This window comes from Neovison vison, chromosome 2 (genome assembly GCF_020171115.1).
Source record: "Neovison vison isolate M4711 chromosome 2, ASM_NN_V1, whole genome shotgun sequence".
Classification (NCBI taxonomy): domain Eukaryota; kingdom Metazoa; phylum Chordata; class Mammalia; order Carnivora; family Mustelidae; genus Neogale; species Neogale vison.
In genome coordinates, this window is record NC_058092.1 from 175,556,269 (window position 1) to 175,579,105 (window position 22,837).

Here is a 22,837-nt window from a genome sequence, read left to right on the forward strand (position 1 = left end):
CAAAAATTCCAACAATGGAAACTCCAGCATTAGGAATAATGGATGAAATTCAGAAATAGACATTCCCTTGACTCTCCCTCAAAAAAAAAAAAAAATACACACATTTGGATAATTTAAGCGTCATGAGACAAGTACAGCTCTCACACATAAGGCAAGCACATGGGAAAAAAAGAGTAGAAAAGAAGAAAGTGATGCAGTCCACCCTCAGAAGAAACACAAACTATCAAAACTAACTTAAAGTAAGTTATTTTGGATTCTTAAGATGGAAAAGGCAACTGAACTAAAATAGTGAAAATCCTTTACTGAAGTTCCCTAGAAAACAAGCAAACTCATTGCAATGGAACTCATTACCAAGTGGGGTCTAAATATCTAAGTGTTTTTTCCTATCTGCCAAGAGGAAGGAAGGAAAGAAGGAAGGGGAAGGAGGGAGGAAGGAAGAAAAGAGAAGAGGAAAGAGGAAAGGGAAAAGGGGAAGGGGAGGGAAAGAAAAAAAGGAAAAGGAAAAAAAGCAAAAGAAAAGGAGAAAAAAAAAGAGAAAATTCATTCAATGAAACACTCAAGAAACTAAGTTTTTGGTAATCATCAGCAGTGAAATATATGACCTATATTTCTACCAGATGGGATGTCGGTGTAAAATAAAGACCTAGCACTTCTACCAAATACTAAGGATGTTTTTCTAAAAAGTAAATCTGATTTCAGTAGTCATCTGCTCAAAGCCTTTTGGTGAACCCCAGGACAAAAAAGAGACCCATAGCTCAAAGTTGGCCCTTTTCTTTTTTTACATCTTTATATCTTGCAATGACACGTCCCTGCCCACTGCACTCCAACTACACAAAACAATGTTTAGATTCCTAAACAAGAATCAGGCTGCTTCAAATGTTTCTCTCTCTTTCATCCTACACTCTATCTGGAAGGCTCTGACCCTCTTGGGGAGCACCTGGAAACACATATCTTCTTAATATCAACTCAAGCATGCCTTCCTCTATCTCTCCTTTCCTAACGTCAGCCCCAGATGGAATATCCCCCTCCCTCATTGTGCCACCAATAGAACCTGAATTCACATTCATTTGGTACCCTTAACACTTCCAGCATAGATTGGTTTTCCATAGCTGGCTCTGGCCCAGTATTTGAAGGTTTTCTATGACACAGCATCTGCTGAATAACTAAATTAATTGAAAGGACTTCAATCACCATCATATGTTTTCTTAAGCATATCTAAGTTAGGAATCTGGACAACACAGCCTCCTCTGGATGCTCCTATGGACTGAATTGCACCCCTCCCAAATGCGTATGTTGAAGCCCTAACTCCCAATGTTAATTATTGGGAGACAGGGCTTTTGGGGGGTAATCCAAGTTAAGTAAGGTCATGAGGGTGCAATGCTTACCCAACAGGATTGGTGGTCTTATAAGAAGAAGGAGAGAGAGAAATCAATCTCTCCCTCCCACCCCCACGTTCACTTGCACGTGGCCAGGAAAGGCTATGTGAGCACACAGTGAGAAGGCAGCACTCTCCAAGTCAAGAGGAGTCCTCCTTACCAGACCCCACCACGCGGGTGCTCTGACCGCAGACTTGCATTTTCCACAACACCGAGAAAACACATTTCTGTTATTTAAACCATGCAGTCAATGGCATTTTGTTATGACAGCTTAGGCTGATGAAATGCAGATGCTAAATAAATTAAGTCACTGACGGACACCTTTCACACTTATTCTTCAGTGGCTGACTAAGCTGAGCACTTCTGGCCGTTCGGTATAATATTATGGGGGTAATACGGCCTTATCTGTCATCTCTTCTTTAGAATCAGTCATTGTACAGCAAGTTTGAAATTCCACCATGACAACCACTTTGAGTTTAAGTGTTGTCATTTTTAAAATCTCTTGAAAATATGGCCCTACTGATTACTTTTATTTTACTCTCATAATACCCCTGATGGATCTGTTAGGCACATGGACTCCATTTTCTAGTCAGAGGATTTGATTGTTCTACTCAAGACAGGTTAGAAGCCAGGCTATACAGGAACCCAGTCTCCTGACTTTCAGTAAATCCTTCTCCTGTAAGCAGCACAAGAAGAGATAAATAGCTACAGGATATGGATACACACACACACACACACACACACACACTCCCTCTTCACATTCAGAACAAAATATGCAAATTATTAGAAAAAAGCATTTCCTAACATCAGTTTGAATCCCTATATTCCTGAGCAAAATAGGAAAACACTTGCTATGTGCTAACAAAGGAATAATATAATGATTCCAGTACATTTATCTTGCTGACTCCAATATTAAATATGTCTCATGAGACACTTTATACCCAAATGCCCTTAAGCATGTGATCTGTTCTGAAAACACTCAACAACAACACATAATTTTTAAGGCCATTTTGAGACATATCCCTATATAAGAATGATTTCACACTGAAGTTTATATTAAAATAATTCCATAAGTAGTTAGGAAATAGTTCAAATATTTGAGGAGCTTGTTGCAACAGAATTTTGGCAGTTTGCATATATTTCCCACCTGAAATGCTTTCATTTGACCACACCCACCAATGCTGCAGTGTAGGTCATCTAGAACACCCGGAAACCTTCTAGAATATTTGGCTCAGAAGAAAATGGCACAGACACACACACACACACCCCTGCACATATGCAGGTGTGTATATCCATACACACTGTCTTTAAGAAACAAAAACTATTTTATTTTTTACCCAGAAAAATGTTGGGAGAAAAGGTCTATTCATTTAAAAGATAACTCCTACTTGATATGTATCTGCTCTAATACTGAACATCTAATTCTTGGTGAACTCTGGTCAGTAAATGAGAGAGCTATTTCAATGGGACATTTATTTAGTGTCAGCTGCACATAAGTAACACACTGAGAGCCTCCTGAGGTGAATACCAGTAGTTCAATGTGGACAAGAGAACAGAACAGGTACAAGATAACTTGAAAAGGCAGCAGAATGTATTAGGTTAAGTAGAAGGTACGGTGTCAATCCAGAAGACTGACTGACTTCTAAGTAGGGTGAATTGAAAGATTTCAGGGAGAAGGCAAGAGCTGGCTTGGACCTTGAAGGATGGGTAGGATTTCACCAAGTGGGCTGGCACAGAAATGCCTTCTCCATGGACAAAGGACAAGTATCAGACGAAGGGAATTAATTCAGGGGCTGGTAAGATCTCCAGTTTGGATGGAGTCAAACATGAATGAAGTAAATGGTGAAGGGGAAAAAAGCCTGGGAGATGCAGGTGCAGATCAGACTGGGAAAGGCCTCAAGCTCTGTGGTCAGGAATCTGGACTTCACTAAACAGGCCGGAGGGATTTTGGAAGGTCCTTGGGCAGAGTGTGATGACGAAGGCTTCATAAAGGGTACCCTGGCAGCCCCTGGGAGAGGGCAGCACGTACAGAAGGACTCAAAGCAAATGACTTCATACTGTCCCTAAGGATAACCTCAGATGAGGAGAAGCGGAACACAGCTGGGAAAATTTCAAGGAAGAGAGAAAAAATACCCATGTTAAAGGATTCCACATAAAAGCTCAATGATTTACAATGAACCCAGGCACTGCTCACTTTACTCTGGATTGCACTGTCGTGGCTCATGTTATCTGTCTGGGCTCTCCATGACACTCCGTGTTCGGAATCATGGTGGAGCCTGTCAGACACTCAGGCCACATCTCATAAACATGAGCCAAGCCGACAGCTTTCCTTGAGACCTGCACCGCTATGCCAGGCATTAAACAAATCGTTTGTGCTGTGCAGCTGCGACCAGCTCCCTTGGGAAATCAGAACTGCACCTTCACACTGTCATCAGCCCCTGCGGACACAGCGGACCAGAGTCCAGGCTGACTTCTTGCCAGTCTGCATGGCTTTGCCATCTATAGGATGTTGAACCACTGCCCTAGAATATGGCACATTCATAAACGTGTCCTCAGAGTCGTCTGCTGATACCAGCTCCTTTAAGAGCATCATATCCCAACGAATCTTTTCATAAATAATAGACAGACTGTGAAAAAATTTTACATGCTGACAATTCAATGAGGACTTGAAATCTTTATCCTCTCTTCTATAACCATCCATTCTCCATGGACCCATTGGCTGAGCAGACATTACATTGGGTCAAGGAAGCATTTTAAAGAGTCACTATTATATATAACAGTCCTAGTAATTAATATACAGTAGCTGAAGATTTTGATTATAGATTTAAAAAATGCAGTACACATTTTCCTTAAAGAGCTATAAGCTATAATCCTATTTTAAGACTTGTTTTTCTTTGTTACAGATATACAACTGGCTTTTCCATTGCTGGCACACCCTATGGAAGCCAATTTATTAACCACAATGGATCAAAAGCAAATGCCAGACCTAGGGAATTACCTCCCCCACCCCTCTAACCCCCAATTTCAAAATGTACCAAAAAGTTCGGAGCACATTTTAAGATACCCACATTCGAGACAACCAAAATGAATCTACAGGTTTACAATAATCATCTATCGATATTTGGAAGATTCCTCACTTTACACGGAAGACAAAACTGATTTTATAAATGAGGCATATGGCTGTGCAACTGCAGGGTCTGTTGCAAATTGAGGTTTGTCAGCCATAGGCTGATCAATAATTAAAATGGAGTTCACCTCCATGCTGTAATTTCAAAGAGTGACTACAGGTTTCCCTAAGTTTGCCTGATATATGTGTTAAAGCTAAACATCTATACCATAATAATATTCATTAGTAACTGTGCCCTGTTGATTAACGAGCTCTTCTGGAGAATTTAAGGGGGAAAAAGCACACACACACACACCCACATAATTAGGACATGTGTTTACTTAATAATCCTGAATATCACTATGAAAAAGACACCACTTCAGTGAAATCTAAATGACTATATTTAACCGTTAAAATATTTTAGCAATGTATCCGAGTTGTGATGTTTTTCTCCAGCACAGAACACACCCATTATTAATAGACCAGAAAAACAAAAGCAATCTGATTCTAGCAGCTTCTTAAAATCCAGTCTCTTAAAAAAATCCAGCCTGAAGATCACTTCCTCCCCAGAGCCAGAGAACAATACAGAGAACATGTTGCTTATTCATTTCTTACCTTTTTTCCTTTCCTTTTCCTATGAGCAGGTTTTGCATTTTTCTCCTTTGGTTCTTCACTCATCTTTCCTTTAAATCAGGTGAGTTTATAAAAGACAAGGGATCACCGCCCGTATTCCAACATCCAAAACCACGACAAAGAGTCAAAGCATTGAGACCAAAGTCCATTTACGGGAGCTCCCTAGGCAGGCGGTGGCCGTTTCCACCCAGCCCTCGCTGCTGGGAGTGTGCCACTGCTCAGCTCTCCTCAGGAAGAAACCGGGTGTTCTCTACATCCAACAGTCAATTATTCTCACAACGAAAATCAATGTTTTAGCCTTTCATTTTTAACTAATCATTACCCTGAGATAAAATCTTGACAACACTTTGTTGCTTGTTCCTCCACAGTGATTCCAGCCTGTAAATGGTGAGCGAGAGAACGGGAGAGGGAGACACACACACACACACACACACACACACCCTCACACATACAGAAATAAGCTACAGACTGCTGACAAGTCTCCCGGAGCCTTCCCTGAGGCTGATTTGCTGCTTCTCACAGGCTGCGAAGCCGAATGTAAATTGCTCTGAGTGCTGCTAGCCTCCCATTTGAACACATGTGTTGAATGCATCAGGGCATACCAGCGGAGGAGGCGGTCCAGGGAGTGATAAAAGATCAGGTTACCGGTTTGCAAAAAATCACTCTATGATTCAGACAATAAAAGGGATCTACTACTACCGGAGAAACCAAAGGTTACACTCTCTCCATGATTACTTTTCTTTTTTTAATGGGATAAGCAAATGGATGGGCAAAATGCCAATCTTCAGCTCAAGATTTCTAATGAAGGGCTCATTACAGAAGGCCCCACACCTAATGTGCCATCATTCGTATTTAATCGTTGTTTTCCTGCCATTCAACCCATCAACCAACCAACGCTAGAAGTGTCGGAATATTCAGGAAACGTGAAGAATAGGGCTGCTGTCTGCCACATTTAGGATAGTGTTGCTTTCAGATCACATCACACACTCCGTGCAGCACACCAGCGCACCCGAGGTTTCCAGGGTGTTTTCTGGGTACCCGGGGGGGCTTCACACCTGAGTAGAAACTCCCTCTCCCTGCTCTCCATCCATTTAAACATAGCTGAATTACCAGCAGAAACTGTCGCGTGAGCATCTCTTTGAAGAGTGTCAGTTACATTCTGATTTGGGAAGGAACGAAGTTCTGAGCCCCCACCGGCCACCACTAAGATCGAAATAGGCCTCTGGAAGCAGGTAAGTTATCCAGGTGTAGGGCAAAGACAGGAAGAGTGGACAAGGGAGGAGCAGGAGATGGACAGCAGGGTCAGAGCGACCCGTCGGGGTCCAGGAGCCAGAAATCAATCATTTCCTTGCTTACGCTAACCTTTTTCATTCAGGAGAAACTGGATTAACATTAACATCTTCATTCACAAGAACTTAAAATGATATAAAGCCCAGCAATATAGGGGAAAACCTATCAAACGGGCTAATTTTCAGTGTTGTGGGGGGGAAGATTTACTGCTGGTTTGAGGAAATGATGTTAAAACATTGAACCTAAAGGGCAGGTATTTATATTAAAATATTCCCCCATTCTTTACCTATCCTAGAAAGGAGGTTTGTATTTATGTGCAACAAACATTTCTTCTGCCCCATCTTGAACAACCACTCCCCCAGCCTGAGTGTGAGGGGCAGCTTGAGAGGGTCCCCCATGGCCAAGCAAGTGGGGGACAGCGGTGCAAATGACCCTTCCAAGAACGACATGAATTTTATAAACCATGGGTTAGCTGCTGGAGCTACTTTTTCACTGTCAGGTTTCATAGCATTTAATCACAATAACGTACATCGCAGTAAGTCTGGTATGGCCAGAATTCTGAATGGTGTCAGGCATGTAATCCCATGTGGCAAGTTTCTTCTCAGACTTTGAACTGCTACCTATCCGTAGTCCCCACTTTCTGCTGCCATTTCTCTAGATCCTTCTTATCACACAATAAAAGGTAAAAATTCCTATTATGGCAGAATAAGCCTTTCCACCTCTTCCCAAATCAACCCTTCCTCATCTTTAAAACACAGGGAAACCCAGGGACCAGGCAGTTCCTGACTGTTTCGCTCCTTCATATACTTCAATTGGATAAGCCTAGGTTTGTTACTTGTGGACTTCCTGAGGAACAAGGGTGAGGTAGGTGCTTTATACAACTTCTGTATAAACTAGAGGATATAAGCAGGTGGACTGAAGTCAGACTACCTAAATCTTTGCATTTTCACTAGTTAAGCAAAAGAGATAATGCATCCATTTATAGTGGAATCCTGACATTTTGATTCCTAGTATCAAAAGAAATACTGAGTTGAATCTCCTTCCAGAAAAGTCATTGTCACTAATTATTTACCTAGTATCCAGAGTAAAGCCTCCTCAAAAAAAGAAAAAGAAAAATCAAAGGTGTACAGAAATTGAGACCAAATTTAGTCCATTTGTGGGCAAATTTATAAATTAATTAGGACTATCAAATATATAAAATAAAACTAACATGAATATTTCTGGCCAAGTAAATAGCACAAGAATGTGTTTGGGGGGGAAATGTCATTATCATCACTTTTTAAACTATGAAACTGTGTTTCAATTTGATGAAAAATTAAGGAAATCGATGAATTACACTGGAAATGACAGGAAAGAATGAGGTTGTGAGTGATGACAATTGCCCATTTCTTTGATAAATCATGATCCTGACTCTCCACTTAAATATTTGATGCTTATGTTACAAGCTAAAGTGCTCTCTGCTGGTTAGACGGGAAAAAACAGGACTTTTAAAGATAAAATTACATAGCCAAATTCTATGAAAGATCACTTTAGGAAGGAATTATCCTTACGGATAAGGAATTCATAAATCTGACTGAATAATTTTTCCAGGTGTCACACTGTATCACCACATCTGAGAGAAAGCCCAGTTTCAAAAATTAACTTTAAAATACATAAAAATGTATACTTAAGTAACAAAATGTATTAAGCTACAGTTTAATAATAACAGTATGTGATGTATATAACATGTTTTATGTTCATTTCCTGGAACTTGTTAAGTTCAAGACCTTTTAGAAGGAATAAATCTCTAAAAATCTGTAAGGCAAAAAAAGCTTCTGCGTTAAAGTTAAGGCCTTAAAACATCACAAAATCAATGGTAATTTAATTCCTCACAATACGAAACATATTTCACTTTGTAAAATCAGATAAATTTCACTTAAAGGTTGAAAAATTAAAACTTAGATATAATAAATAGGAAAACTGTTCCTTCTTATTGGTTAATGGTCTTTCCTACACTTGTACTCTAGAAATATGCATTCACAGAAACACTGATTGTTTTTAATAAGTCCAAAGTTGTAGCAATGCACATTAAATTAAAATTGCTCTGGGTAAAAAAAAAAAAAAAATTGCTCTGGGTCAAAGGGTCATTTGACTGATCTAAAACCAGTCTAGGCATAATTCCTCGTTCCAAAAATGTTAAATGTTAACTACTTTCTTTTTTTTTTTTTTTAAAGATTTTTTATGTATTTATTTGACAGAGAGAAATCACAAGTAGATGGAGAGGCAGGCAGAGAGAGAGAGGGAAGCAGGCTCCCTGCTGAGCAAGAGCCCGATGTGGGACTCGATCTCAGGACCCTGAGATCATGACCTGAGCTGAAGGCAGCGGCCTAACCCACTGAGCCACCCAGGTGCCCCTGTTAACTACTTTCTAATGGTAATCTGTTTGCATCCAAATTATAAAATTCCCCCAACCCTTGAGGAAATTAAAATTAGCCTAAGAAAAAATTAAAAGCTAAATACAACATAAAATTATCAAGGTGGAAGCAAAGCTCTTTGTTAGATCACCAAAAGAGGAAAGCGTAACTGGAGAGCACTGCACCCAAATATGACCCGAAGAACTGCCTGCCTAATTACAGCTTCCTCCAGATAGAAACGATCCTAAACTGGTTGATACAGATCTACTGAGACAGTTCTATTTTTAAATTAAATAACTCGCATAAGAGGACAACAACCAGGGCCAAGTTAAGTGTCGTAGAACAGATCTATTTTTAAAATGCAAGTGGCTTACCATAGGAGAAATCGTGGGGCCGGGGCTATTAGGAAGCAAATGTTTTATGTTATATTCTGCATAAAATTCACTTGAAAACACTGACACTGATACAGTTTCTTGCCTAAAATCAAAGTGCATCAAATTAAAAGTAAACAAAGACTTTGCATTTAAGTCCACCAGAAATACCTATATGAAGAGACTAATTTTATTTTTAAGGCTGGGAATCATGTACTTACTGTAGTCACACTGCTGGTTGGCAAGCTAATGTAGCTGCTAAATCTTACTAACAGCATCCCGCACCGTTTGTTAGTCCTCAATGTTTACGATGCTGGTAAAGCTGAAGACAAAATTACAGGCAAATAAGCTATTTTCCGAAAACCCTAGTATCTTTAGAGCTGAGTGAAACGCGGTAGTGATGTTCTCACTTCCCCCACCTGTGGCCCTGACACGTTTTCCCTGAGGTCCACTCAGCCAGTTAAGAGCAGAACTGGGAGCAGAGGTAGTTCTATCAACTCCTCCACGAAGGGCTTTCCTTACACCTTCGACTACACCAGTGTCTCCCAGAGAGGGTAAAGTGAACCCACAGTGAGATCTGCGAGCATCTTCGGTGGTAAGCAAACGTGCTTTCAATGGTGATGTATGTGCTTTAAATTAAAACACACACGCGCACACACACACACACACACACACACACCCCAAATGTTTGCTGTAAGCTTCACTGAGAGGTTCTGGTATTTACCTTGCCCTACTTGGGGTGAGTGCCAGGAGAGAAGAAACAGGAGAAAGAGGACGACAGAAACAGGTGGTCACTTCATAAGTCACACTGGTCACTCTCCTTCTCTAAGATTTGGGGTTACCTCAGGCTAATTTCGGTCGGAGGCTGCTCTCACCATGACCACCACTGTCTCATCTTTCCACACGCCCACCACCACCTTGAGTGATGCGCTAGAGCCCCTGAACTTCTGGGCTGTCCCTAGAGATGATTTATCCATATAAAATGTATCACAGAGAAATTTTACATATCAAAACCATTATTGTTACACAATGTCTTGATTATTTCTATCGTGAGTGAAAACATCCGAAGGAACACACTCTGCATTTAAGCCGCTAGTCTTCTGTGAGTCTCCATGTCATATAATGACACCCAGTGACATCCGTACGTTCGCTCAGAGCGGCGTGGACATGAGCTGAAGGAGGACGAGAGCGTGAACTGAGTCTCAGTTTTCAGCCCCTTATCAACAACCACCATGATTCTTGCCAGATCCAACAGCCATCTGTATTACTCATTAGTGCTTTTTTGTTTCAAATAAAATTCTTTAAACCTCGCTTTACTCTAAGCAACACTGTCTGTGAAATTACCATTTTGATATACTGGCCCCATTTTTGACAATACATCAGAACCCCTCAGGCAGCTTCAGAGCAGGAGTAGCCTGTTTTGTTCCGCGTGTTCTTTCTTTCCTGATTATTTAGTCATGGGCCCATTAAAATATAATGACATAATCAAAGTGGATTAGAATGTTCCAAAAAGACAGAGGCTATAAATGAGAGGTTTGGATTTTGTTTGTTTCCTTCCCTGAACCTCTGCATTTCCATTGGTGTGATTTTCTGAGCAGGGCAATCTTCTTTGCACCAGGCTAACAATTTGGAGGCCTGGTAGTGTTTACATGCCAGATACCCCTCCTTTCAGGAGGTGAGGACTGATGAGTCATTCCTGTGATCTTCCCTAAATCCATGTGTTTTATTTAGTAACAATAGAGATCCTAAATGATTTTTAAAGAACCATGGTGACAGAGTCTAAAGAAATTCCCTTGCTTTGTACAAGGTAATCCCTAGCAATGCAAATATTACAATGATTAAGAACTATGGATGCTTATGTTTGGGTCCACACCCAAATGGGGACAGAGATTCTGCTGGGTTTTCTTTCATTGCTGGGAAAATCTACACAAAAGATGACCAGATACAGCTCTAGGGGTGCCTCTCCCCCATCAAATGTCCACCCGAGACGGTTTCTCACTCTTCATATTCCAAACAACATAGTAATATGGAGATGCTTACTCTTTCAGTGGCTGAAATAAAAGGGTTTAGAAAAAAATTTTGATCTTTAGAAACTATGACTTAAGCACTATCTCATGGTAGCTTAAAAGCTTTTACTAAGTTAATGCTGTCTTTACTAAAACTATCATGAGGGCGCCTGGGTGGCTCAGTGGGTTAAGCCACTGCCTTCGGCTCAGGTCATGATCTCAGGGTACTGGGATCGAGTCCCACATCGGGCTCTCTGCTCAGCAGGGAGCCTGCTTCCTCCTCTCTCTCTCTCTGCCTGCCTCTCTGCCTATTTGTGATCTCTCTCTGTCAAATAAAAAAAAAAAAACTATCATGATGTAGTGACAACTTTGTCTACACTTGCTACTTGGTATTTCATTTGGCTTAATAATTTTTGGCACAAATGCTTGAAATCATTTTTTTATGGAATAGAAGAAATGGGTTTGAGATTTTTCTAGCAGCAAAATTTAAAAACAATAAATAAATAAAGGAGGAACTACAATAAGAGAGGAATTGGTTATAGAAACAGAGAGTCTGTGAAATGAAGATCATGACCGCTGCTCTAGGAGCCTCCTGCAGACCTGTATCCACCATGTGCAACCAGGACACAGTCTCATTTAACCACATTTAACCACACGGTCCAGGATAACGTTGAAACTAACGCCAGGCCGAGGCTCCAGTCAATGATGCTTTCATCATGTCATGCGTGGCTAATCTTCAGATTTGTTACAAGAATTACAAAATTAAGGTAATACCTTTAATTTTACAATACATGTATATCGAATGCCACACAGTACTCTGAATGTGTCATGGCACCTGACCCATACTCCACCAAGTAAATAAATGAAAACATGAACTCGTCTTGAAGTGAAGGATTCCAGAGAATGTCAATGCTTTTATTATTTTTCTTATTTTTCTTATTGACACTTTTGACACAAAATTATGAAATTATGTCTCTAATTTTATTTATTTTTTTAGGATTTTATTTACTTATTTGTCAGAGAGAAAGGGAGAGAGAGAGAAAGTGAGAACAAGCAGGGGAAGCAGCAGGCAGAGGGAAAAGCAGGCTCCCCACTGAGCAAAGAAAGGAGCCCAGTGTGGGACTCAGTCCCAGACCCTGGGATCACGACCTGAGCCAAAGGCAGAGGCTTAAACTGACTGAGCACCCAAGCATCCCTATGCCTCTAACTTTAAATAATTTACACATACAAGACATGGTAAGATGGCTTAGAAAATCACCTAAGGAGGGCGCCTGGGTGGCTCAGTGGGTTAAGCCGCTGCCTTCGGCTCAGGTCGTGATCTCAGGGTCCTGGGATCGAGTCCCGCATCGGGCTCTCTGCTCGGCAGGGAGCCTGCTTCCCTCTCTCTCTCTGACTGCCTCTCTCTCCGTCTACTTGTGCTCTCTCTCTGTCAAATAAATAAATAAAATCTTTAAAAAAAAAAAAAAAAAGAAAATCACCTAAGGATACGAATTAAGAGAAACATTCACCCAAAACATGACATTCTGTATCAATCGACAACTCCTCCATGATGTATAAACATGCATGTTTACTTATACCATTGCCAACATAACCCAGCACTGGTCTTTTATAATATTGCCAAATTGACAAGGGAAAAATATTATCCTGCTGGGTTGTAATTTGCATTTCTTTGATTGGGAGAGACCTTGAATCTCTTTACATTTACTAATCGCTGTCATTTCTTATTCTGTGATTTTATTGTTGTGACTGTACTCAAGTCTGTTAGGATGATCAGCAAAGGTGAACTTATTTCTGGGCCTGAGAATCTGAGGACTAAGAGACACACAGCTTCTACTCTAATCAAAATGAGCAAGGAGGGGGACGCCTGGGTGGCTCAGTGGGTTAAGGGGCTGCCTTCGGCTCAGGTCATGATCCCAGGGTCCTGGGATCGAGTCCCACATCAGGCTCCTTGCTTGGCGGGGAGCCTGCTTCTCTCTCTGACTCTGCCTGCTTGTGTGCTCTCTCACTCTCTCTCTCTCTGACAAATAAATAAAATCTTTTTTTAAAAAAATGAGAAGGGAGGAAACGACCAGGGAACTACAACTGCTACCTAAATCAGTTTCTAAGAAGTCCTGTTTGATGACAGACAGACACACACACACACACACACACAGAGGCAGCATTTTCCGGCATGCTGTCTTTTAGTTAACTCAAAGCGAGCACTGCACTAGTAAGCATATACAAATTCTGCTCCTGCCTTACCCGCGCTACAAAAGGTTTTATAAAGAACAAGAATTTTTCCATGTAAATTAAGGTCAGCTTGATATAATTGATCTTTACAGTAAGATTGTTTTAAAATGTAATTATTCTCTAGATTATTCACTACCACAGCTTACAAAGTTATTAAGAAAGCGCTCCAAACAATTAACCCAAGAATGTAGGCAATCTTTGCTACTCAACTTGTGTAACAGAGTCCATAAAAAAAATGTTCACAATTGCAATGTTTGCAATTAGATGTAAATACCACAAATACGCTCATCGAGAAACTGAAAACATCCCCAGATAAATGCACAGAACACCTTCACAGCGAATCTGGTCTACACCATCTCACCAGGCCTTTTTCAGACTTGAAGGACAGAAAAAATTCCGGAAGAAATGAACCCAGGCTTCCCTTCTCTGCCTCCAGGGGAGCAGACAGAGCACGGGCAGGCCTCATCTTATTGCCCTTCACTTTTTTAAGCTTCGCAAATATTGCATTTCTTACACATCAAAGGACTGTGGCAACCAACCGTGACATGAGCAAGTCTGCCAAAACCATTTTTCCATTAACATCTGCTCCTTCCGGGTGTCTGGGTCCCATTTTGGTAATTCTCACAGTATTTCTAAGTTTTTCATGAATATTAGATTTGTTCTGCTGATCGGTGATCGATGATCTTTGTGGTGACTACTGAAATTATTTGGAGGTGCCACAAACCACACTCCCATAACATACCAACCTTAGCTGATGAGTGTGTGTCTTCTGACTGCTCTACTGATTGGCCGTTATCCTGTCCTACACCCTCTCCTCAGGCTTCCCTTTTTCCTGAGACACAACGATACTGATATGAGGCCAAAGAGAAACCCCAACATGGCCCCTAAGTGTTCAAATGAAAAGAAGAGTTGCATGTCTCTCACTTTAAACAAAAGCTAGAAATAATTAAGCTTAGTAAGAAGATACATTAAAAGTCAACACAGGCCAAAAGCTAGGCTTCTTATGCCAAAGAGCCAAGTTCTGGATGCAAAGGAAAAATTCTTGAAGAAAATTAAAAGTGCTACTCCAGTGAACATATGAATGATAAGAAAGTGAAACAGCCAGGGGTGCTGCCTTTGACTCAGGTCATGATCCAGGAGTCCTGGGATGAGCCCCGCATCTGGCTGCCTGGTCAGTGGGGAGCATACTTCTCCATCTCCCTTTGCTCCTTCCCCCTAGCTTGTGCTCTCTCACTCTCTCTCTCTCTCTCTCTCTCTCAAATGAATAAATAAAATATTTAAAAAAAAAAAAAAGTGAAACAGGCTCACGTTGATATGGAGGATATGGTCTGGATAAACAACCAAACCAGTCAAAACATCCCCTTAAACCAAAGCCTAATCCAGAGCCAGGCCCTGACTCTCTTCAGTTCCGTGAAGGCTGAGGGAGGTGAGGAAGCTGCCCAAGAAAAGTCTGAAGCCGGCAGAGGTTGGTTCATGAGCTTCAAGGGAACAAGCCGTCTCCAGAACATACAAGCACAAGGGGACGCAGCAGGTGGTGATACAGAAGCCATAGCAAGTCATCCGGGAGATCTTGCTAAGACAACAATGCAGGTGGCCACACTCCACAACAGATTTGCATGGCAGACAAACAGCAGCCTTGTAGTGGAAAAAGACGTCATCTAGGACTTCCATAGCCACGCAGAAGGCAATGTCTGGCTTCAAAGCTTCCACAACAGGCTGACTCTCCTGTTAGAGCCTAACACAGCTGGTGACTGAAGCCAACACTCATTGACTCTTCATTCTGAAAATCCCAGGGCCCTTAAGAATTACACTCAGTCTTCTCAGCATAGGCTCTGAAAGTGCAACAACAAAGCCTGGAGGACAGCACGTTTGTATACAACACGGTTTACTGAATATTTTAAGCCCACTGCTGAGACCTACTGCTCAGAAAAAAGATTCCTTTCAAAATACTACTGCTCACTGACCATGTACCTGGTCACCCAAGAGCTCTGATGAGATGCATAACGAGATTAATGTTTTCTGGTGGCTAACACACCATCCATTCTGCAGTCCATAGATCAAAGAGCAATTCTGATTTTCAAGTCTTATTATTTAAGAAATGTATTTCATGGGGCACCGGCGTGGCTCAGTCAGTGAAGTGTCTGCCTTCAGCTCAGGTCAGGATCCCAGGGTCCTGAGATTGAGCCTTGCATGGGGCTCCTTGCTCAGCGGGGAGCCTGCTTCTCCCTCTCCCGCTGCCCCTCCCCCAAGTCATGCACAAAATCACTCACTCTCTCTCAAAAATAAATAAATGACATCTTTTAAAAAAGAAAAATATTTCATAAGGCTATTGGGGCCATAGATGGGGATTCCTCTGATGGATCGGGGCAAAATCATGGCAAAATCCAGCAAAAGGTGGAAAACATTCACAGCTCTAGATGCCATTCAGAACATCCATGATTCACTGAAAGAGGCCAAAATATTAACATCCACAGTATTTTCATAGAAGTAGATTCCAACCCCCAGGATTTTCATAGAAGTAGATTCCAACCGCCATGGTGGACTGTGAGGGGTTCAATACTTCAGTAGAGGAAGAAATTGCAAGTGTGGTGGAAACAGCAAGAGAACCAGAATTAGAAGTGGAGCCTGGAGATGGGACCGCGGGGCTGCAATCTCGTGCCCAGACTTGAACAGCTGAGGACCTGCATCTTACTGATGTGTAAACAAAGTGTTTTCTTGAGATGGAATCTACTCCTGGTGAAGATGCCATGGAGAGTGTTGAAATGACAACAAAGGATAGAGAACACCATATTAACTTAGTTGATAAAGCAAGAGCAGGGCACAAGAGGCTTGACTCGAATTCCGAAAGATGTTCTACTCTGGAGAATATTATCCAACAGCATCACACACTATAAAGAAATCGTTCATGAAAGGAAGAGTCAATCGATGCAGCAAACCTCACCGCCGTCTTATTTTAAGAACTTGCCACAGTCACCTCAACCTTCAGCAACCACCACCCTGATCAGCTGGCAGCCATGGACATGAAGACAAGATCCTCCACTGGCAAAAAATGATGACTCACTAAAGGCTCAGTGGATTATTAGCATTTTAAGCAACAATGTATTTTTAATTGAGGTATGGCATTGTTTCTTTAGACATAATGCTCTTGTATACTTAACAGACTACAATGTAGTATAAACATAACTTTTATATGCATTGGGAAACAAAAATGTTCATTTGGCCGCCTTAGCTGCAATATCTGCTTTCTTGCAATGGCATGGCACCAAACCCACAGGATTTCCAAGTTTGCCTGCATTCAAGAGGATTACACATATGTTCCTGAAAACCTTTATTACCTTCAAAAATGTGATGCCCAATATTATGGTCCAGTAGAATATTCTGGAACTTAATAAATTATGTCACCCATAAGATCCTAGCATGACCCTTGTATCACATTGTGCATATATCCTACGTGCTAGTATGGGGTCTGGGGGAGAACAGGTGCTTCAGAAATGCCACCTGGATTAACGAATGACAGAATTGTCGAGCCCTGTGGCATGCCAGACAGTGTCCTACACTAAAAGTGTTATGCTATCTAAACTTTGCAGTCCTATCTTTAAGTGCTGATGTGGTGTGGGAGAGGAAAGTGACACAGAAATCTCAGCCGGCTACTTTCCACGTGGCACCAAAATATAAAGATGGTGGTTTTTATTTCTTCAAACTATCCCTCTCCTTAACCCTGGCCCATCTCATCCTGAGCATGATCAACCCCTACTCGTCCCACACCAGAAGCTCAGAGACAGAGGAAGACAGAGAACCAGGACTAAGGAGTCCGTTAGCAGGTAGTGGTTTTTAGCTAACTATTAAGTAGCTTATTATTAAGACTATATCAAAACAGCCATCTCAAAACTACATCATCAAAATGTCCTTAGCATTTTGATTAAGATTTAAAGCATGAAAATGTGCCAAAGATAATACCAAGGTCATAAAGTGTTTTAAATCTATACTTTTCTTGAGGCATTTTACTTAAGTTCAATTGTTCCCTGACTTTTCCTTGTTTCCTCTCTTCTCTTCGTCTGAGCCTCAGTGAGGCCCTAGTAGAGTCAGACTTACACATTCCCCCCAATTCAGTTTGAGATATTCATTAAGCTTCCAGTATGTGAGACTGAGCGATGGGCTAAAGGGCAAAAATCACCAAGGCTTTGCCACACTGCTCACTCTGTGGCCTCCGGGTCCCTGTGTGGCTCTGGGCAAGCTTCAGCTGTTTCCTGTCTTGGCTCCCGATTCTTCAAATCAAGAGGAGTTGGATATACTACATGATCTCTAATGTCCTTTTTTAGTTCTGAATTCTCTAATTCTGTGACAGTCTTTACTAGCCTCGCTAGCATTACCCTGAGGAGTACAGAAATTAGTACCTTCAAGTGAGGTGCTGCCATAACAGGATCTAAAATTGGCCTAGCCGTCAGGCAGCTGGCAGCAAGGAAACCAATGCTGGAGGCTGGAAACCTGGAGATCGGTAGGGTAGATGGTGGAGAAATACATGGTAAGCAAGTCCAGAGATGTGTGAACTTGCAAGCACAGAAAGGCGAATGCCTCAAGAGACCCCAAACAGAGAGACAGAAAACTTGAGAAAAACCTCCTAATGGAAAAAACCCCACTGAGACTCAGCTTTGGAGTAAAGATCAGATTGAGAAGACGGTCTTCTCTCTATTTTGAGTGGCTCCTCAATAGCCACTCCTAAATAAGAGATAAAGCAAAGGAATGAGAAAGAAAACCAAAAAATTTGAGTTATACCTTGACAGAGCTTTGGATGACGTTACTGGCACATGGAACTAACTAGAAGGACCGTCCCAAGGTTCTGAAAGAACTGTGTTGCTAAAGAAATTAGAACTTCTACTAAAAATATGTAGAGTTTGAGCTATAAAAAATTTTTTTCTAGGGCACCTGGGTGGCTCAGCGGGTTAAGCCTCTGCCTTCGGCTTGGGTCATGATCTCAGGGTCCTGGGGTCGAGCCCTGCATCAGGATCTCTGCTCAGTGGGGAGCTTGCTTCTCCCCCTCTCTCTGCCCACTTGTAATCTCTCTCTCTGTCAAATAAGTAAATAAAATCTTTAAAATTTGGGGGTTTTTTTTGATATAAGCTTTGAATCCCCCGAAGTTACCTTCCAACCTGCAAGAATAGGATGCAGCCTACATGAAATTTATAGCTCACAAGGCTGGCAGAGTCTATAAGCAGTTCAGATATGGACAGGTAGGAAAATGAAGATGAACGAAGCTGCCCGGGCGTGGAGGCAAGAGCCACAGAGAGCAATGGGCAGAGATCTGCTTGCAGCAACTGAAAGTAGAAATCAAGTCTAATCAAGGAACGGCATCCAACACCAGAGCAGAAAGACCTCGTGATGCATCCCCAGCAGTATTTCAAAATTTCTATGGACCAGCAAACTGTGCCTACCTCCTTCTTCTCATTTTGACACGTGAGTGATTATTGTGGTCATCCTCTGCTCTACCACTATTTATTGATTTAGCGTGACTGAGACTTTGGATAATCATCCCTTTGGAGGAAGGAGGGGGGTAGCACATGATTGTGGATGGCCTCTAGCAGAGACAGTCTGACAATTAAAAAAGAGGTATGCTCTGCTGGTGTTGGGGTCCCTGGCCAGGGGCTACCTCTACCACCTTTACTAGGTTGGGTTGAGGCAGGGACATAGACTGATTTCACTAACAGAATGAGAGTAGAAATGATGTGTATCACTTCCAGGCCAAAATGGTTAAAAAGTAGATGCCCTTCCATTTTTCCTTTTCTCATCTCTCAGGTGAAAGAAGAGGAATCTAAGGTACTACCAGTTATTGTTGCTACAAGATAAAAGGATTCCGGGTTCCTAAATCACTGCATGGAGGGCTGTCTGCTGATGTAACAGGAAGAAATAAACTTGGGTTGCCTTAAGCTGCTGACATTGGGACTAAGTTCACTACATTTTCCTAATACAGACTCCAGATTGAAAATTCCTGAAGCTTAAGACCCACGGTAGTCAGGTGTGTTCTCCAAATATCATTTATTCACTTAAAGAAATCAGAACCCCCTGGAGAAATGGCTGATTCGAGATCTGGGGTAGGGAAATGTTAGATCAGTCTGGAACATCTTGGCATCCCAGGAAGTGAAGAAGCTATCAAAATCCACTGGGGTCATGTTAAAAAGGACTCAGAACCAAGTTAAAGAGGCTTCCACTGACCGACCAGAAGTGGAGCATCAAAAAGAGTAATAAACGGAATGCATTGAAACACATTAAGTATGTTTAAATCCATAAATTGTGATAGTGGGGAAAAGAAACATTATTTACCTTTGGGGGGTACTTTAGGTAACCAACACATTCTGAAAACTACTAAGTGAGGGAAAAGATTAATATTAATCCTGTCTTTATAAACTGCACCTCAACAGTTTATAACAACAATTTGACAAGTAGTTGAAAAAGGAACATTTATTTACGTAGAAATAGTCCAGCTAATGAATTATGAATAACAGAGTTTGAATATTGTTATTTTGCAGTTCACAATGAAACGATGGATCAAAGCAATGGCTGCTAAAACTATTTCCTGAGAAGTGGATGGACAACTTTATTTATTTATTTTTTAAGATTTTATTTATTTGTCAGAGAGTGAGCAAGCACAAGCAGGCAGAGTGGCAGGCAGAGGCAGAGGGAGAAGCAGGCCCCCCCACTGAGCAAGGAGCCCAATGTGAGAATCAATCCCAGGACCCTGGGGTCATGACTTGAGCCGAAGGCAGCAGCCTAATGAACTGAGCCACCCAGGCATCCCAAAAGATTTTATTTATTTATTTGCCAGAAAGAGAGATCACAAATAGGCAGAGCAGCAGGCAGAGAGAGAGGGAGAAGCAGGCTCCCTGCTGAGCAGAGAGAGCCAGATGCAGGGTTCGATCCCAGGACCCTGAGATCATGACCTGAGCCAAAGGCAGAGGCTTAACTCACTGAGCCACTGGCCCCTGGACGGACAACTTTATAATGGCTGGTAGGTCTACAATCATATTCATCAGTGTTAACATTGTGGTAAGAAAGATAGCCAGATACTATGTACTTTCACACAAAAGTCTACAACAGCACCTAGGAAACAGTCTTGCCAAAAAAAAAAAAAAAATTAAAAAAAAAATACTAAACCTGACTCTAGTCAAAACTCTCAATCTAATCACTCAATCTAATTTTACAAAACTCTCAATCTAATTTTACAAAAATACAGAGAATAGAGGCATATGATAACCAGCATCACAGAGACGCAACCAGCAAAATCTAGACCGTGAGAAACTCTACAGAACAAAGTGCCTAGATTCTCAACAAATATATTATAAGGGGGGAAAAGGAGAGGAACGAGCTTAAGGATTGAACCTATAAACCAAATGTAATATGTACTTTTATTATATCCTGATTCAAAGAAGATCCTTATTTAAAAAAAAAACCAATTGTGAAAATATAAACATTGAGTAAGTGATATTAAAATTTTTGAATTTTAGAGGTGATGTGGTATTTTACTGAAGATATTAAAATTACTGATGTGCTGTCAATGATTCTAAAATTATGCATTGAGGTAATTGGGGGTAGAGCTATAGATGGAAATAAAATTATCCACTATTAATAATTGTTAAAGCTGAGCTAGAAGGGTCCATGAAAGTTCATCATTCTATTCTAATTCTGTATATATATGTTTTCTATAATAAAAAAAAAGTTTAGGCAAAATTAAAAATGATATTAATCTCACATGAATCCTTAATAATTCTGATCCAAAAATCAACTGCCTAATAATTAAATGTTTATGCTTCTTCTATATGTAATGACATGACATAAGCATGATGTGTGTGACTACCATCATGAATTACTGAGAAATTAGGGAGCTTTCTCTTTTAAAGTTTCAGGTGGCATGTTAACTTGGATCATCAACCACGTGGATGACAAGTGAAGTCCCAAATGACTGCGGCAGGAAGCGTGACAGAACTTTGGCAACAGATGGCATGAAAGACGATTACTCTCCACATAACTGACTTCATTCCATAGTAAACTACACCAGCAGTTGAAAGAAGAAATGACATTGGAATTCCCAACCCGAAAGAAAAAATTCTATAATTTCTCCCTTTACAGGGATTACGTTCTGACTAAAAGGTCTCAGACGGAAAAAAATTTCATGAACTATTATGGGTAATTTGCCAAACTTGTTTTCAAAAATTTATAATTTCCACCAGCTTCCTTTCAGCATCACTAACCAGTTGCTGATTTTCTTCCCAATCAATAATAACCAATGATGTAACCCTCCTTTAAGATTCTCCAAGTCAGCTCTTCTCTAACAATCGTTAACTGCTATTTGGGTTTCTGAAAATAGCCAACATGGTCTTGAATCCACAAACTCTTCATGTTTACCCTGGATGAGCTTTATAAAAAGTACATATGTAAAGCGCAACCTCAACTCATTCTTTCTCTTTCTGTTTTTCTCCTTCCAGTTGAGGATCTGGGAAGAGTCCAGAACTGTTTAATGAAGAATTCATGGCTACCTCTTGGGATCTGGTGACAGCTTAGCCCTGCTCTGTCCACTCTAGTAGCAACTAGCCACGTGTGGTCACTGAGCACTTGAAATGTGGCAAGTGTGAACAGAGAGGTGTTACACATGTGAGATACATACTGGACTCCACTTGGTTGGAGAAAAAAAAAAAGTAAAATATCAGTAATTACTTAGATTTATTAAATTTTGAAATCCTGTTATTTTGGCTATAGATTAGGTGAAAATATTAAAATTAATCTCATTGCATTCACTTCCCTTATCTATGAAGCTACTAGAAAATTTGAAATTACAGATGTGGCTTACATTCTACCTCTATTGAACAACAATGATTTAGTGTTTAAAGACTTCACAGAGGCTAAATTTTAGTGCAATGAAGAAGCCAGGATAGGAAGGATCCCAGATAGGGGGGGGGGGAAGGAACAAACTTTTCTGCACCCAGCATTTTACAAGAACCTTTTCACTATCTGTGTCCTCTAGCAATGGCCAATAGGAACCTCAGGTCTAGGTGAGCACATCATGTAAAAACCAGCATTGACGCTTTGCTCATAGTAGGTATTTCAGAAATATAAGCTGAATAAATGAACTCAAGAAGACCAGCAGCACAGATAATTCAATATGGAAATTAACAGAATTTACATTTGGTATTACTTCTTATTTCTATGATTTAAACTTTTATAAGCTTTTAGAAATATATTAGCTAACAGTATTAAATGTTCACTATGTGTTATGATTTTTAGCTTATTATATCCATGCAAAAAGCTTCCAAGATACACACTATTTCCTCCACTTTATAGGTGACAAAATAGGGTCAGAGATTTCAGTGATTTGTCTGAGGTCACACAGCCAGTAGGGAGCAGATCTGTGGTTCAAGGTCAGGCCCAAACCAGTTCTTACTCATAT

The 22,837-nt window shown here is 40.9% G+C and overlaps 1 protein-coding gene across 3 annotated transcripts in view; it reads right to left on the reverse strand.

The window, feature by feature from the left end:
- The window catches only part of ANK3 (ankyrin 3), a 667,998-nt gene that overhangs the window by 506,658 nt on the left and 138,503 nt on the right, over positions 1 to 22,837 (reverse strand). Inside the window, exon 1 of one of the 3 annotated variants that reach the window (XM_044239564.1) lies at positions 5,098 to 5,631. The exons of 1 other annotated variant lie outside the window; for it this stretch is intronic. In XM_044239564.1, the coding sequence (XP_044095499.1) occupies positions 5,098 to 5,160 (63 nt within the window). In that variant the 5' untranslated portion in view covers positions 5,161 to 5,631. Of the gene's footprint in view, positions 1 to 5,097; positions 5,632 to 22,837 lie in introns of those variants that run through there. One more of the 3 variants, XM_044239584.1, reaches the window with a different exon arrangement.